At 38.0% G+C, this 16,513-nt stretch overlaps 3 protein-coding genes and 1 pseudogene across 4 annotated transcripts; 1 reads left to right on the forward strand and 3 right to left on the reverse strand.

Annotated features, from left to right (window-relative positions):
• Positions 1–13: 13 nt before the first annotated feature.
• LOC121765322 (acyltransferase-like protein At3g26840, chloroplastic) lies at positions 14–4,048 on the forward strand. Its single transcript, XM_042161418.1, has 14 exons — positions 14–467; positions 611–662; positions 756–811; positions 927–1,085; positions 1,188–1,292; positions 1,412–1,518; positions 1,809–1,930; positions 2,143–2,251; positions 2,442–2,572; positions 2,660–3,029; positions 3,099–3,212; positions 3,304–3,389; positions 3,484–3,593; positions 3,677–4,048. Exons 1-14 carry the CDS (start codon positions 110–112, stop codon positions 3,883–3,885), a joined length of 2,088 nt encoding a protein of 695 aa, XP_042017352.1. The 5' UTR covers positions 14–109; the 3' UTR covers positions 3,886–4,048.
• Positions 4,049–5,238: 1,190 nt separating this feature from the next.
• Positions 5,239–10,081, reverse strand: LOC121763919. Of its 2 annotated transcripts, XM_042160011.1 has the most exons (7): positions 9,828–10,081; positions 7,744–9,204; positions 7,358–7,600; positions 6,733–6,813; positions 6,068–6,499; positions 5,830–5,922; positions 5,239–5,661 (listed from the first exon to the last, which is right to left on the reverse strand). In XM_042160011.1, the coding sequence occupies exons 2-6, from the start codon at positions 8,962–8,964 to the stop codon at positions 5,866–5,868; spliced, it is 2,034 nt and encodes a 677-aa protein (XP_042015945.1). In that variant the 5' UTR covers positions 8,965–9,204; positions 9,828–10,081; the 3' UTR covers positions 5,239–5,661; positions 5,830–5,865. The 2 variants fall into 2 exon arrangements, with proteins under 2 accessions (XP_042015945.1, XP_042015944.1); XM_042160010.1 differs by lacking the exon at positions 5,239–5,661 and having other exon boundaries at positions 5,715–5,922.
• A 747-nt stretch (positions 10,082–10,828) lies between these two features.
• On the reverse strand, positions 10,829–13,051 carry LOC121763380 (probable inactive shikimate kinase like 1, chloroplastic). The gene is made up of 10 exons (XM_042159391.1): positions 12,792–13,051; positions 12,447–12,496; positions 12,294–12,348; positions 12,142–12,214; positions 11,970–12,057; positions 11,797–11,879; positions 11,585–11,711; positions 11,398–11,476; positions 11,245–11,315; positions 10,829–11,151 (listed from the first exon to the last, which is right to left on the reverse strand). The coding sequence occupies exons 1-10, from the start codon at positions 13,009–13,011 to the stop codon at positions 11,083–11,085; spliced, it is 915 nt and encodes a 304-aa protein (XP_042015325.1). The 5' UTR covers positions 13,012–13,051; the 3' UTR covers positions 10,829–11,082.
• Positions 13,052–13,396: 345 nt separating this feature from the next.
• Positions 13,397–15,346, reverse strand: LOC121765135 (annotated as a pseudogene).
• Positions 15,347–16,513: the final 1,167 nt, after the last annotated feature.

A 16,513-nucleotide genomic window follows, 5' to 3' on the forward strand; every position in this document is an offset into this window, starting at 1 on the left:
GAAAGTAAATCAATGTCGTCACTTTTCACTTACTGTCGCTCAATTATTCAAGTCAACAACTAAATGATTGTAACTTTCACTAATATCGGAAAATAGCAAATACTCCTACATGGCTACCGCCGTCACTGCAGCAATCGCCGCCGGTATCTATCCGTTGACCACCCACCGCGATGCCACCCCGAGAATCAGCACAATCTTCAAATCCAAGCTCTCCGTTTCCGCATCCGCCGTTCGAACGGAGAAGCAGGCAGGTCCCTCCGTTTCCGACAACGGCGCCGTGGCGAAGAAGCAGCGTGCGCCGGCGCCGAGTAGCGGAGCGCTGGAGGAGCGGCGCTCGACTTTGAGAGATTACTTGGAGCAGAGCAGAGAGTTGATTAGTAGATCGGATGGCGGACCGCCGCGGTGGTTTTCGCCCTTGGAATGCCGATCGCCGTTGAAGGATTCACCTCTTTTGCTCTACTTACCTGGTTTCCTTATCTAACTATTTCTATTTACTCTATTTTTATTATTTAACAAATTATATGTATATTAGATATAGAATTGAAAAATATACTGTACTCATTTATATTGTCAAAATACTTCGCAATCAGGAATTGTTCTGTTTTTGCAGGTGTGGATGGAGTAGGAATGGGACTTTCATTGCAACATCAAAGACTTGGAAAGTGAGTTCTCTTAGTACTATCAATTTTATCATTTACTCATAGATTTATGCATAGAGCAAATATGATTGATTATTGAATCATGCGTGACGCTAGGATTTTTGATATATGGTGCATGCACATCCCCCTCACAGACAGAACTTCATTCACAGGTTTTTCATCTCTCTCTCTCATCACAAATGACAAATGAAACTCACATATGGAAATGTAGAGGCAACTAAACAAAGGATTAAGTGATTCACTTAGTATAATTTTTGTATCTCACAGACCTGGTAAAGTTTGTTGAAAGTGCTGTTAAGACGGAGCATTCTCGTGCTGCAAACAGACCGATATATCTTGTCGGGGAATCTTTTGGGGCATGCCTCGCGCTTGCTGTTGCTGCTCGTAATCCGGATATTGATCTTGTATTAATCTTGGCTAATCCAGGTACTTCTTGCCTTGGAGATCTTACATTTGCTACAAATCATTGTCTTAAAGGGGAACTAGAATGGCATCTGACTTGTTTTCTGTTCAATCTCTTATCGACAGCCACATCTTATGGAAAATCCGTGTCACAAAGTTTGTTGCCGTTGTCAGAAGTGATGCCTGAGCAACTTGGTTCCAGCTTGCCTTATGTGCTAACTTTGCTGTTAGGTTAGGGTTCTTCATCTTCCAACATGTCTGTTTAAGTTTTTCGTTGAATGATAAAATGCTAGAAAGATTAATCTTATAGCTTATAGTACTAGTATTCATATGATTTTTTTGCTAATTAGGTAATCCTGCAAAGAGGGTGACAACAGCAGTGAGAGATAATCTTTCTTCGGAACACGTGATTGAGGAGCTATCTCAGGAGACTATAGCAATGTCCTCGTATCTTTCTGTAAGACTCGTAACTGCAACATATATGCATAAATATGTGAAGATTGTATCTGCCTCAGTTTTTCTGCAAATTGATTGCTATCTTGGCTACTCACTTCTGTACTTTTAGTTCCAATGTTTTATGATATTGTATACAAAAGAAGGTATTCGTAAAATTTCTATTTTTCATACAAATTTTTTTTGTGATACAGAAAGTTTCTGTGGAATTATATGTGGATTAGACTTATTTCTTACAGACTATCTGTAGAATTTCACATTATATTCAAGAAAGTAATTGCTTAGAGGCCACAGGTCCTTTCTAAGCTCTTCAGTGTAGAAACGCTACGCTGGAAGCTCAATTTGCTCAAATCGGCTGCTGGATTTGCCAATTCACGACTCCATGCAGTGAAAGCTCAAACTTTGATACTTGCAAGGTTGTCAATTCTTTCCATCTTTCTGAATATGATGATCTAGTCAGTTATGTTTTCCTCAAATTCAGAATTTCAACACAGATCCATCATATCTTTCTACTGTGAACTCGCTAGCTGACCTCATCTTCAATATCTATCTTATTGTTCTTCATCTTCAATCCAATTCATGTTGCATTCAGAAGTATTCTGCTCGTGACGAAATATTTACTTTGCAGTGGACAAGATCAGTTACTTTCAAGTACAGAGGAGGCGGAGAGACTTCGTCAAGTGCTGCCAAAGTCTAAAGTCCGTCTATTTGAAGACAGTGGCCATGCCCTCTTTTTGGTAGGTTGATGCCTCAATTCACCGTAAAAGATAGCTATGTTAAATGAGGATACATAGCAACAGTCGTATACCTAGGTTGTCTTTGCATGATCGTGTTAACATAAACTTATCTATTACATTATGCCCTTGAGTTTGCCACTCCATGCTGCATATTGCACATGTTAATCTCAGGACATCTATTTTCACTCAGGAAGATGGCATCAGCTTGATCTCGATCTTAACTGCTACCAGCTTCTACAGGCGTGGTCAACGCCACGATCATGTCTCAGATTACTTGCCACCATCCCCCTCTGAATTCAGGAGAGTCTATGAACCACAAAGGTAATATTGAATTTGCCTAGCTACCAACATTTTCTTTTTCTGTTGCGAGTTTATCTTTTTCTGAATATATACGTCTTTTGAAATCAGTTGGATTGACGCTGCTACTGATCCTGTGGTCCTGTCGACTATGGAAAATGGAGACGTCATTAGAGGTCTTGCAGGAATTCCTTCTGAAGGGCCAGTACTGTATGTTGGTTATCATATGATGCTCGGCTTTGAGATTGTGCCCCTCGTGTCCCGTTTCTGGATTGAAAGAAACATTCTTTTGCGAGGGATTGCTCATCCAATGATGTTTTCCAAGTTGAAAGAAGGGAGAATGCCAGATGCATCAGCCTTTGATTCATTCAGGATCATGGGAGCAGTTCCTGTATCAGCACCCAATTTCTTTAAACTCTTTTCTTCAAAATCACATGTGCTCCTCTACCCTGGAGGAGTGCGCGAGGCTCTTCATCGAAAGGTGGTACAAATTTATTTGGCATCCCGTGATGAATCGTAAACAAATTTCTCAGCTGAAATTACATCTCAGGGCGAGGAGTACAGACTATTCTGGCCAGAACAGTCAGAGTTTGTGCGGATGGCAGCTAAATTTGGAGCTAAAATCGTGCCTTTTGGCGTTGTTGGAGAAGATGATATTGGTCATGTAGGCTTGAATACAATCTCTTCAATCTACCCTCATTCTTCAATATAAGAATGCGAATATTCTAACACAATCGTATAATTTTTTTTGTCAGTTGCTCATGGATTACGATGATCTGAGGCGCATTCCATATTTCAGAGATTCTATAGAAGAGCTAACTGGGGAAGTGGTGAACCTGAGGTATCCCTTGTCGTTAATAATGTCAAGAAGATTGTGTAATGAAACGAGACACAAATGCCTGTTTCCTTTTATATTGACATGCATCTCACCACAGGAGCAACGCGGTGGGAGAGGTTTCAAACCAAGACGTTCACCTTCCAATCATCGTGCCCAAGATACCTGGCCGTTTTTATTTCTTATTCGGGAAGCCTATAGAGACTAAAGGTGTGTTTCTTGCATGGTCAGCTCTTGTGTTTCTATGTAGTATCTTTGAATGTGTGCTTGGTTGGGATCATGTGGTTGTTCAGGAAGACAGCAGGAACTGAAAGGCAGAGAGGAAGCTCAAGGACTGTATTTGGAAGTGAAAAGTGAGGTTGAGAAGTGTCTTGCATATTTGAAGGAGAAGAGAGAGAGTGATCCTTATAGGAACATATTTGCTCGTTTGAGTTATCGGGCAACCCATGGGTTCGACTCCGAGGTACCTACTTTCGATTTCGGCCATAAAGCACAGCAATAATGTTTAAGGTCAGCAATGGGTTCAAAAGAAACTATTACGGTTGTGTTATAGTACATTCTACATTGCCACATAAACTATTTATCGAAAATGTTATTTTAGTTAGTTTGAATACATGTACCTGTACATTTTAGTAATTATAGTCGAAGTAGATTCGTTCTTTCAACTCTGTGTTAATGCCTAAGTTTGGTGGTCATTTGTTCAAGAAAATGAAAGATTTTAATTATAGTCCCTTAATTTTTTTGAATGGCTTGTGGAAAGTGTTTAGTAGTCCCTTAACCAATGCCTTCGTTCTTTGTTTATAGGGGATTCATTTAAGTCACAAACTTTGGCCATTTTTGTAAGGTTTAAAATGAAATATCCAGTCACCAAGTTTCAATTTTTCTTATCGGTGTATAAAGGGATATTTTTTTATATACTCAAAACGATATTGTTTTGTTAAAATAAGAAAATAAAGAAAAAGAAAAAAAAAGTACTACTACTTTAATTAAATACAAGTAATTGTTTTGAGGATCATTAAAAAAATATTTATATGTCCATGAATGAGGCAATTGCCAAAATTGAAGCTTGCTGAGGAAAGAGGTGATTGTCCCATGCGAATGCGATGGGGTAATAAATTGATCATCATTTGCATCTGATCAGCCAAAGCCAACCCTAGAAATGACCTAGGCACACACCCAATATTGTAATTTAATAAAACCCAACACGCTTGGGTGAAATTATTGGCAAATTGATATTTGTGTTTCGAATATCAGATCATCCATATTTTTTTTTATTGAAAATGTATGAGGGCAAAATGGTAATGTCGGTGAAGAGGTGCATGGCGATCCAAACTCGAAAATATTCTTAGCATCCACAATGGACGGTCTCCCGCCTCTACCTCTTGCCACGTCATCATTCCCATCATCAAATACGGCGGATCCTTTATAGTACAATAGATGACCGGAACGTAACCTAACTTCGACACCAAATATACTCCACTAACATAGTATAACTATATTTTTAAATTAATAATTTGGAGACTCAGTTTGTAAAATGTAAACTGTTGAGTCAATTTCTATATTTGTGTTTTAATACGTAATTGGTAAAGTAAGAAATAATGAGAAAAAGTGGTTAAAATTATGTAGTAAATGGTGGAATCCATAAATAATAAAGTAAAAGAGAACAAGAAAGGGATTACCATAAATGAATGAGCTATTTGTAGGGGACGAATGAAAAAAAGAAATATGGTTTATTTCTATGGGACAGAGAAAGTCATGATCAATAACTTTTTTTTCTCTTACTAATAAAAACAAATCTCCTGATATTACAAGATTTACAGTAAATTATTTGTAAGAGCGTAAATTACACTAGTGGAGTACATGGTTTACACAAGTTTTTAAGCAAAATTCGTGTAAATTGTATAAGGGTCTTTTGAAAAGGGTGTTGCTTCATTTACAATTTTGTATAATATTATATAAATTAATGGAAAAAACATACTACGATATACTCCTCCTCCCAGTGGACCTCTAACTCCATTAAATTCGGTATAATGGAAATGAATTATACTCTGATTCAAATGGAAATGCACTTATATCTAAGGGGAGGGGAGGGGAGGGGAGGGGAGGGGAGATGTTTGTTTCAACATATCTTACTAGTTCCAAAATAGAGAAGTATGTCCGAGTTTGGATTCCCCCAGATGTGTGCTGCACGTCCGAACTCGCAACATCTCGATCCAAAACAACGGCCAAGTGTAGCGTTTCTGGGGTTGCAGATTGACATGACAGCAACACAACAAGACATGTTGAAAGAATTAATGAAACCCAACTTCCTAAACAGCAACACTACAGGCGTACCACAAAAGATAACGTATACTCGTGATTAATTTCAAGTTGTGTACTTATTCCCCTTGCATTCTTTACATGTTAGCCGGGTCCCATAGAAAGCAGCAGTGGCTTAGATTACAGATACCTACCAACATAGTCGTAGCCTGTAACAGATACTTCAGCTGCTGATGTCGAAGTACTTGGGATCCTCGGGGAAGTGGTATTCCACGATCAACTGCAGTAGGCCATAAAACCTAACTCAATTACACTGGCTGCTGGTTACTTGCCTTAAAATACATCTAAACGCAAAGGACACACAGCAAACATAAATCTGACACACGTTTTATAATCTACTAGTATAAGTTTAAGAAACTACACACCTTTCCCTCATCAGCATCTGAATGGCGCTGAGGAAACACAACCTTCAAGTCATCGTACAGATAAAATCTTCTATGATCCTGCGTGTCTGTTTTATTTCTTTCTGAAGCCAAAGGATCTGCTTGCCTTACTGATATTGAACTTCTTTTGGGGAGAGTACAAAGAAATCGCAGGTGAAGAGCATAACGAAGAGCACCAACAGCAGTTGCGTTTGCATTCGCCCTTGAACAGCCAGATTCACACTTTACCTCAGTTTTGCAGGAAGCATCAACCTCATCATTCTGGCACGAATAACATCCTAAAACCTGACTTATGTTGTCAATGCCATCTGACAGTTTCTTTTCATCTTTCTTGCCCAACATTTTTTGCATTTCCCCACCATGAACGGGATCTGAGACTGAGGAAGCAAGAAACACCCTTTGACGCAAGAATGTCTGTTTGAAAGAACAGAACGTAGGTTAGTTTATGGACTCGGATGCATAAATTTAAGAGAACACTTCTCCAAAGCACAAGAAACCATATAACTTACGGTAGATATAGCATAACCTGCCATATCCACCGAGACAAATATTCTGTTCCCGCTCATAAATAGGCGACCAAGAGATGAAAGATTAAGGTACTATACATCCCATGCAACATAAGCACACGTTAATGTACTAGAACTGACCTTAGTACCAGCTGGCATATCAGTTAAGTCGTAATTACATAAGTAGGTGTGTACTGGTGTCTTCTCGGGATTGCTCAGGACCTGTGGACCATTCAATATGTTAATATAAATTTCTACAACCATGATGAATTATTGCCTCTCAGATCATTGTAGAAACATAAAATGGCACGAGAGAGAACCTACATGGGATGGAATGTATGCTATGAAATTTTTTGTAAGCTAAGGAAAAGAAATGAAACCTTTTAGAAGCACATGGTAAGATTTTGACAGCATTCCAGTTGACAATTACCTTCTGAACATATTTAGTACTACACCTTGGCTTTGGAAAAAGAAAAACAATAGCTTATAAATTGAAACAATATGCCAGAACAGAAAACTAGGAAACCATAGAAGTTCCTTCACAGCTATGATTCAGCAAGAAGTTCAAAAATCATTACTGGTAGGAACATTTATATCCAGATAAGATGGACTGAAGTCCTCAACACAAATGTAGCTAAACGATGCAAAGAAAATGTATGGTGCAAAAGGGTATGCTTCTATCGTTTCCAAGCATACTCACAAGGGAGAACAGTCAATATAAATGAAATAGTGTATCAGTAGGATGAAAAAAAAAAGTAGAAGATACCAGCTGAATGCGCCCTTTCACAGGAATACGCAGTCGACTTTTTCCTTCACATGGTTCACAACGATCAAGAATCTTTTCACCTCTGCACTTGTTTGAACGTGAACTACCAGCAAGTCCTATAGATGCATAGTATAATAAATAGCTGTCGCCATCCACACTGGTAACTGCAAATGGAAGTTTCTGCGACTTTGGGGAGAAATTTCCACCCGTTATCCCAAGTACAGCAAGGAAACCATCTATGTCCTGTACAATTAAAGAAAAGAAATTACACAATTTAGACTCTAACCTTTTGTCAAACATTAGGTCGGTCAATTTACAAAACTATTATTTGGTCATCAAATAAGAACACGGAAAGCCAAAATCGAAAATTAAGCAAAATAAAGAACCTGACTAAATCTTCCCAATGCAAGCCGACCAGAGAGCAGAGACTCCTCAAAGGACCCAACCAAAGACCTTCGGACAGGAAATCCCCGCAAATTTTTCCCCCATCTTTTACAATTTCCACTGTCAAGCTCTTGACAGAAAGGCCACTGTTTTCCAGTTCTAGTTCCTGAGGAAGGAGATTGGACTTCTCTATGAAGAATGTCATTATCTTTACATGATATTCTATTGCTCCTGAATTCTTCTTTTTCAGAGGAAAATATCACCCCCGACCTGCTCTCATCAAGTGAACATGCAACCTTTTCCAATATCTCCAGTTTCTTACTGCTCTTTAACCTGACCACAGATTCTAACTGTCCGGAAAATTTTGGCCTGAGCGGTGACAAAGAGAGAGGGTACAACCCTGGTTTTATAGGTACTGACTTAGTCCCTGACCCTATCTCACCTAATTTGGATAACGAATCAGTTCTGGATGAAGGTACATATGGAAATGGATCTAGTTCCTTGTCCTCCAACACAGGCCCATCTGTGAATAGTATTGAAGTGGTTTTGCTGTATTTGTACAGCCTATCATGTAGTTCAGAACAATTGGTTGCAGACCAGATTGGCATATTTGAATGACTTCTGCTGCCCACATTCGCTTTTTTACTATCTTGTGCTAAAGAAATGCCACATGTATCTCTATTAGAATGGCAATTAATCTGAACATTCCCGCTGCCAATATTCAAAGAATCACCATCAAATTGTTGATAGAGAAGCATTTTATTCAGTGGAGAAAGCATCCGTTTCTTGACAAGTCCACTGGACTCGGTTTCTTTCAGGCTCAATTTGGAAGAAGCAGATTGACAATAGCCATGTGCGCCTTCTAATCCATCAACCGATATATCCTTCTCACTACAATTGAAACCAACAACCCTTGAAACTGGATGTTGAACATTCCTCCTGGTTGCAGTAATTAAGGAGTCCTCAAATGGTACCTTTTCGAGAACACTATCAGGTGCTGCATCAAAAAACCTTTTCTCAAATCCATCGGGAGACTTCAAGGTGTTCTGCCGATATTCTGGCAAAGAATAATACCTAGAATCCTGAAATGTTTGGTTTGCAGGTCCCACACACAACCCACTCACATTGACACCACCAAGTTGCGGTATGGTGTAAATAACTGTGCCTAAAGGACTAGGTTCACTTTCAGATGTCTCACAGGATGAGACTAGAGGTAACCCCATCTCTCCTCAACAGATTAATCAACTGTCCTGATGAGCTGAGCAACTTCTTGTAGCTTACCCATAGGTATAACCAATTCAACAAAGAATGTAACAAAACCTCCAACTAGAATGCATCAAAATTCCAATCTAAATGCAATCCTCATTTCAATAACCAGCCCAGCCCAAAGGCAATAATCCTGGAAGAAGATGTTATTGTTTGAAGATGCAACTCCGCGCTTGCAATCAAATCATAGCTAGTACCTAAAACAAGCAAAACTATTTCTGTGAACACCACATACAAACTTGTATCAACAACAAAGAAACCGGATTTTAGCAATCAATTGAAGCAAACAGAGCAGATTATACTACTTATTCTGCTTCGAGAGGCTAAAATAGCACAAATGACAAATCAATAAGAAGTAAAATAAATCTGAAATAGGAGCAACTCGCGATCAACTCTAAGATACAACAGACAAATGGAATAACAATAAGAAATATCAGACGGAAAAATAATATAGGAAATAAAAGCTCTTCAATCCAACTCTATGAAAAAAAAAACCAAACATTAATGAAATAGCTATACAACAATTTCAGAAAAATACAGTATATATGAGCGCTCCGATAAACAGAATCAATACAAAATCCAGTGCCGAGATTAAGTAATCCAAAATCCACGTTCCGATAATGATCAGTCAACAAGCAATGAAATAACTCAACGAACAACATATCAGTTACTTCTACAGCACACATTCCATTCGCAGGTGAAGAAATAAAAAACCAAAATAAAAAAAGATAATGAAAAAGATGAGCAGCTAACAAAACATTTCAAAGTTCACCAGTCATCCAGAGAAAGCGGAGATTCAACGGCTACGAGTGCGACTCACCGATAGGGAATGTATTGCCGCCGATCAAAGCTTCTGATCGCCGATCAAACATTGTTCATCAGCTGGAATGATATTATAAAGAAAAATGGAAATGCTGTACGAAATTGAATTTCTCCGTAGATAATAAAAAAAAGGTGGAGAATAGTGTGGAGTAGGAGATCCGGATTGTAGAAATGGAGGTTGGGTTTATGTACTGCAGAAATGGTGAGGACGGATTACTAATTTTCACTTTCTCCTCTCTTTTTTTTCCACTTTCCTCTTTATTTTACTTTCTTAAATCTCCACTTCTTATTCTCGACATTCAATTCTTTTCAGTAAACCACTCTCATTAAATGTTTCCTGAATTATATCTATAAATATTTACTGTTTCCGAAATGAGAGAAAATTCGTATAAATTTTTCGATCAGATTTTTGCAAATGAAGTTAAATTAAATATTGCTTGTGACCAGTTTTGAATCGTATTTCTAAATGTGGTGAATGAGTGAATGTGAATCCTATGAACTTTTCTACTTTCCGTCATTCCTATGCACCTTAACCAATAACCAACGAGAATTGTATATTTTTTGTCTAGATACAGATAAAGAAATGCAGAGTTTTTTTTCCTTCTTTCACTACATCAAATAAATCGACTTTTCTCCAACAAGGCATGTAAGAAGGAATACGCTATATATTTACGTGAAATGAACGACTTCTGATTAATTAATCCTCATCTAGGTATTTCTGTCTACAGTTTTTAGTTAAACAAAGAAAAAATGTTATAAATTTAAATCTGAATCATGCATGCGACTCTATTTAGACACGTTGAAATAATATTACCAGGTCATACAGCAACGTGGCATTCGCTTATTAGTCATTAGTCATCACTTTCTATTGTGTGTCTCGGGCCACATAACTTCAACATAGTGACACATTGTGCAATTTTCCACTCTCCCATATTTCAAATTCTCGATTTCACCCACTCCAAACTAGTTCAATTAGACACATAGATATTCACATCGATGTAAGCACAGATTTTGCAAATTTTCAAATCAGCAGGCAAAATGGGGACAAAAACATGTGAATATGGGCCACATTTCCATCCATGTTGATTCCACCACATGGCTACTTTAATGGGCTTCGATCTTGGGTTTAGAACCGTAGGATGATGGCCCATCAATACACAACACATACATATACATATGTAGAGAGGGGGAGACTGAAGGCATTAGAGAAATAGAGTGACAGTGTATCACTTCTTAGATCATAAAATTGATGGTTAAAATGGTCTGGCAGCCTCTTCCATCATCTTCTTTACCCTCATCAGTCTTTCTATTTCCTTCAGAACCTGTTCAAGAAATATATTAGTTGCTCAAATTTTGATTGCCATTAGCAAGTTTCAAATAAGCATATCCTTTTTCAGGTCTCAACGGGTTCTCACCTCCATGCACATATCCTCAACAGTCACAGCATCAAGTTCGTCATAACCATAACCTAATTGAGAGGCCACATCTGCAAGAGAGAGAGCATCAGAATAAACAGACAAGACGCAATGTGAAGATAAAGAAGAGAAACATGACATAGCCTCTCTCACTCTGAAGAGAAATGGTGGCATCAGCCGTAGAATATCCATTTAGCCCACTATTGTATAGTGCAGCCACTTGATCCTGAATCTGTGTGAAACGAACAAGTTAAGCATAACTGGTGATGATGATGCGTTGAAAGTTCAAATTGAGACATAGCATGTAACGAATAGTAACTCAAGGTGCAAAAGAATAAACCTCTGGAGATGATTTGCATATTGGCGTATCAGAAGCTGAAAGTTGAATCTTGTCCTCTTCCAACTCTTTTGCCACCAAGTCCAATGGTACGTCTATCCAAATAGAAACTCCGTGCCTTAGTAGCGCCCTATATGGCAGTACTAGTTTGTTCACCACAGACATCATGCAATGCATAAATTCAACACTGGATATCGTCAGATGAAACAACTCACAGATTTGTTGCACTTTTAACAGCTCCATTTCCAGCACAAACAACTAATCGGCCCATTGATGACAACTGCTTCAGTACTTCCGTCTATGATAAATTATAGGATCATATTCATCAAAACATAAATTGTACTGCATATCATATCTTAGCTCAAGGAAAAAAACACGCCAAAGTCACCTCGGATGCAAGGTATCCTTCTTCGTCATTCTCTATGATTGATATGGCATTAAGTTTTCCTCCAGCAGCTTCCTCCACCAGACCATCGCTACAGAATGAGTTCAGGCTTATTGAAGATGCTAAACTATAGCACAGTCCTAACAATAAAATAGGAAATATCGCTTAACGTTACCTGTTAAAATAATAGTAACGCAATGCATCAGCAAGAATCTGCCCCAAGCTCAATTTATACGAGCTATTTATCCCTGCAGCAGCAAAATTAACACCTAACAAACAAAATCCGGAACAAGTATAGATGCACAAATTTGTAATAAAAATTCTCACCAACAAGAAATATGGAAGTTCCCTTTAAATCAGAAGATATCTCCGATGCCTTGTTCTGAAATGAACTGAACAGTTTAATCAGTTCCTCAAATTGACATTAAACCTTATGGAGCAGTCCAAACATTCAAATTGCACAAGAAAACAAAGACTCACTTTGATCGCTAAAGACAGATCACGCTCAACAACCTTTGTAGCCACAGAATCTAACAAGAAAGAAAAGCAAACAATTAGCATAATCTTATTCGTACACATTGATCAAATCTCAATTCAGTAAATCAAGCCGAACAACGCAGCAAGCAATACGCCAATTAAAATTCGCTTATCTCAGAAGCTTTCAACCTTTTTATCTAATCCTAAATATGAACGCCATTTTACGCTGAGTCCAGATTGAAACAAACAGAGCTACAAATTAATTTTGACTCATTTACCCCCAAAATTCACCACAACTGAAACTGCGTAATCGATCGTCAACACTACAAGCTCGTCTCAAGTCATTACCTGAAGTGCTATTCTCAAGGACAGCGCGGGTAGTAACAGCGGCAACAGCGCGCTGTGAAAATTTAGGTTTCAGAGACAAAATTGACGACTCTGGTGAAAACCGAGAGTTGAGAGAAATTCTGGTGGGAATGTGACGGCGGAGCTGAGGGTGAAGCAGTGACGGAGACCTGCAGGTGCAGGTGCAGGTGCAGGTGCTACTACTGGCTTGGATTATCCTCATATCCTTCACTTCTCTCTCCACCAGTAAAAATTGCTTCTGCAACAATTATAGGAGTATTGTTTTTTCCCTTCATATTATTGGGCTTATCATATATATTAGGTCTCTTGATTATTGGGCCTGGCCCGATAAAAAACAGTTCAGTCAATATGTATTTTCGGACTTGCAATAAATGTAACTCGAGAATAGAATGTGAATTTTTGTAATGGGAATTCAAGTACTTGCTCTCCATTTAGATTTGATATAAAGGGACTCGCAAAATTCAAATAAAAGAATAACAAGCCCAAAATTGTGATACATCTAACTCCAAGAATCAAGATATAGTGAGACGAATTGACTGAGATTAACAAATTAAATACAAAGATATGCCAAAAATCTGTCATTATAGGCAGGTTCCAAAACTGAAGAATGCAGATATTGCGTCAACCAAGGCCAAAGCAGTCAGCTCCCACCTGCATTCACTGAAGTTGGCATATATATAATCAGAACATTATATAGTAGCATCATGTTTTGATATATAAATGCAAGGAAAAGCATAATCTCACCAAGAAAGTGAGTTCCATTGACTTACCTCGTATCTGTCCAGAATTTGGTGACTTCATATGTAATAGGGAGATGGGTGTGAGCGGAGGAGAAGCAACTCCTGCGCTATACACCTTGCCTGAGCGAAAACCTGCTTCTCTTTGACCAAGAGAAGGCATGGAGAAGCTTCGAGAGACTGTTGGCTGAGGGAGAGGAAGTGGAGATCCTTCTCTCAGTTGTCTAAAGGGATTCCTGTTCGTTGGGGACACTTCCCGTTTGCTATTGACTAGGGGAGCGGAGTGTCCAAGAGCCCCTATTGATTGCGTTTGTTTGGCAACGAAAGTATCAGGCGGCCTTTGGAGTTTATGGAGCTCACTTATTTTAGGTGAAGTTGCAAGGGCAGGTGAGGCATGATGAGACACATTAGCGAGCAAGGAAGATTTGGGACCAGACGCATGCGAAAGCAATCCAGAAAATGATTGACGTCTGTCATTGGAGCTAATGGGTGCGTGGGGCATGTTTAAAGAAGGTTTGCTTGTAATTGGACCAGAGAAAGCTTGCCTTGCATTTTTCTTAGCATCGAATCCACTCTGTGTGTCAACGTGGGGAATAGCAGCTCCCCCAGCCAGAGGCGGAAGGGGAAGAGAGTGCTTGTAGGTGCTGCTTTCTTCAACAACTATTTGAGGCTTCGAGATACCGTGTGCAGAAAACTGGCCATCTGTGAATTTTTTTGGCTTCTCCATGTCCAATGGCGATGAGTGCCACAAATTTTTCGAACTCCCCGCAGATAGCTTGGGATTCGATAGAAGTCCAGAAGCAGTCGTGAATGAACCTTTTGCTTCAGCTGGAGTTGGCAGCACATAAGTAGTAAACTCCTCTGGATAGAGCGGAGCAGAATGGCTCCCTGCTCGAGGCTGTTGGCTAGGTATTTGATCCCATTGGTGTCTGCTTCCACTTCTCTGCAACTCAACATCTTTTACCCGAGATGGTCGTGCACTCGAAGCATCTATCTGATTCAACAAGTTAACTTCTTTGGAATTGAGACATAATGCAGAAACAAAGCACTAACATTTAGTGCATGCAAGTCCATACATAGAATGACAGGAACCCCACAAAGTTGAAACGGACTTTGCATTTAGAAGTACACGGAATCCTAATGGGAGGTCTCATATGCAAGTATGGAGAAATAATAGATAATATACTAAGATAAAGCTAATAATAATTAGAATCCATAAGAGAAACTTGTCCTCAAAAGTATGATATAAAAGCCAGAGTTTGAGTTCAACAAAAAGCAATACGAACTCACCTCCATCGAGTTACTCAATGTGTAGGAACTTCCTAGTTCTTCTTTCACCGTGTAGTCAAATGTTAGTTCTCCATGCTCATTGCTCTCATAACTGTTCTCTCCGCCATCTTTTTCCCCTTCCATCTATTTCAGATAGCTCGTAGTCGATATGTTGCTTTTCGGAAATATTTTTTATGAATGGTTCAACTGCTTCGAGAGACTGGAGTCCTTACCATAAAAAATTCAACTGCTTTCACAAAATAAAAATCATGAAAACTTGAATAATATTGTAACTTATTAACTTGAATAACTGAGACAAAACCAAACCTGTGCAGCATGGTGACGAGCTGCTTGGGTAAAAAGGCTCCTGCTCTGCCCTTGCTTCAATGATTCCACACGGAAAGCGCAGTGCCTTGCAGCATCATCATACTCGCCGTGAACAACTTTCAATTGTTGTAAGCTAAAAGTCTCCCCTTTTCCATGTCTGGACTTTCCCTTTTCCTTAACTTGTCCCACCATGTATTCAAACATCTCCCTGATAATGCAATAATCAATACTCTCTCTGTCCCATTAAAAATGAAACATTTCCTTTTTTATTGTCCCATTAAAAATGAAACGTTTCTGTGAATTCAAGCAAAGATAGTTGGAAAAAAGTGTGGGAAAGAAATTAAGAGAAGAAAGAAACAGCTGAAGAGAATTCTAACGTTGTGCGCCGAAATTGAAAAGGCAACATCGCTGTTATGTGATTATGTCCTTCAATATTACCATTACCATTACCATTACCATTACCATTAGGCGTTTTTTACACAAATTTAAGAAATTAATTGTATTTAAATATTCTATGTGAATGAGAATAAAATAAAGATATACATAAGAGAGAGAAAAAATAAAGTGAAAGAATATAAAATTTTTTGCAAAAAAAAAGGTGAAACGATTCAACTATTTTTGAACATTAAAAAAATACTCGACTCAACTAACTTGAGATCGAAAGAATATATCCCTTTGTTCCCTCATAGCTGATGTGAAACTTTTCGGTGCGGAGTCTAAGAAAGAGATATTGAGTGTGTTAAATAAATAGAAAAAATAAGAGAGATGACAAAGTAGAAAGTGAATAAAGTATAGAGAATAAAGTAAAATTAGAAAGAAAAAAAAAAGTTACTATATATAGAAATGACTACGAGAAAACTTTCCAAAATAAAAAATATGACCCAATTATAAGAGAATAGATGGAGTATAAGGGATCCTAGTTTAATTTATTTCCTCAATTAATAAAATAGGACCACATAATAATAAGATTTTACACTAGTTAAGATTTCTTGGAGTCTTGATTAATTTTATATTTAGACTTACTTAATAATTCTCTTTTTTTATCTATAGTCTCTTTGTTGCTTTTATAAGAAATTCATTGATAACCATCTATCTATACATATATAAAATGCGAGTTTTGGGAGGTTTTGAATAATTATTTTGTGTAAGGGATGTAAATGTAATAAATAAAAACTACTAATTTAAGTATACAAATAAAATTTGATTAAATAAATTTAGTTGTGGAAAATTTTAATGTAGCAGTTACAATGATTGTTCCCATTGGTTACTTTTAATTCATTTCATATCTTGGACTTTTTTTAAACTGCCAAATTAAGCTAATAATAATCAATTAAGAGTATGAATTGAATATGATTATACCAATGATTTCTA

This window comes from Salvia splendens, chromosome 14 (assembly GCF_004379255.2).
Source record: "Salvia splendens isolate huo1 chromosome 14, SspV2, whole genome shotgun sequence".
In the NCBI taxonomy this organism is placed as follows: domain Eukaryota; kingdom Viridiplantae; phylum Streptophyta; class Magnoliopsida; order Lamiales; family Lamiaceae; genus Salvia; species Salvia splendens.

Excerpts from the sequence above, each read along its gene's own strand:
- LOC121765322 (XM_042161418.1), top strand. The coding sequence starts at position 110 with ATGGCTACCGCCGTCACTGCAGCAATCGCCGCCGGTATCTATCCGTTG. Across the intron at positions 1,931-2,142 it reads CAAACTTTGATACTTGCAAG|TGGACAAGATCAGTTACTTT; the intron begins GTTGTCAATTCT and ends TTTACTTTGCAG. Across the intron at positions 3,594-3,676 it reads GAAGCCTATAGAGACTAAAG|GAAGACAGCAGGAACTGAAA; the intron begins GTGTGTTTCTTG and ends GTGGTTGTTCAG.
- LOC121763919 (XM_042160011.1), bottom strand. The coding sequence starts at position 8,964 with ATGGGGTTACCTCTAGTCTCATCCTGTGAGACATCTGAAAGTGAACCT. Across the intron at positions 7,601-7,743 it reads CATTGGGAAGATTTAGTCAG|GACATAGATGGTTTCCTTGC; the intron begins GTTCTTTATTTT and ends TTAATTGTACAG. Across the intron at positions 5,923-6,067 it reads CAGATGCTGATGAGGGAAAG|TTGATCGTGGAATACCACTT; the intron begins GTGTGTAGTTTC and ends GGCCTACTGCAG.
- LOC121763380 (XM_042159391.1), bottom strand. The coding sequence starts at position 13,011 with ATGAGGATAATCCAAGCCAGTAGTAGCACCTGCACCTGCACCTGCACC. Across the intron at positions 11,880-11,969 it reads AAGGATACCTTGCATCCGAG|ACGGAAGTACTGAAGCAGTT; the intron begins GTGACTTTGGCG and ends AATTTATCATAG. Across the intron at positions 11,316-11,397 it reads TGCCACCATTTCTCTTCAGA|ATGTGGCCTCTCAATTAGGT; the intron begins GTGAGAGAGGCT and ends TCTCTCTTGCAG.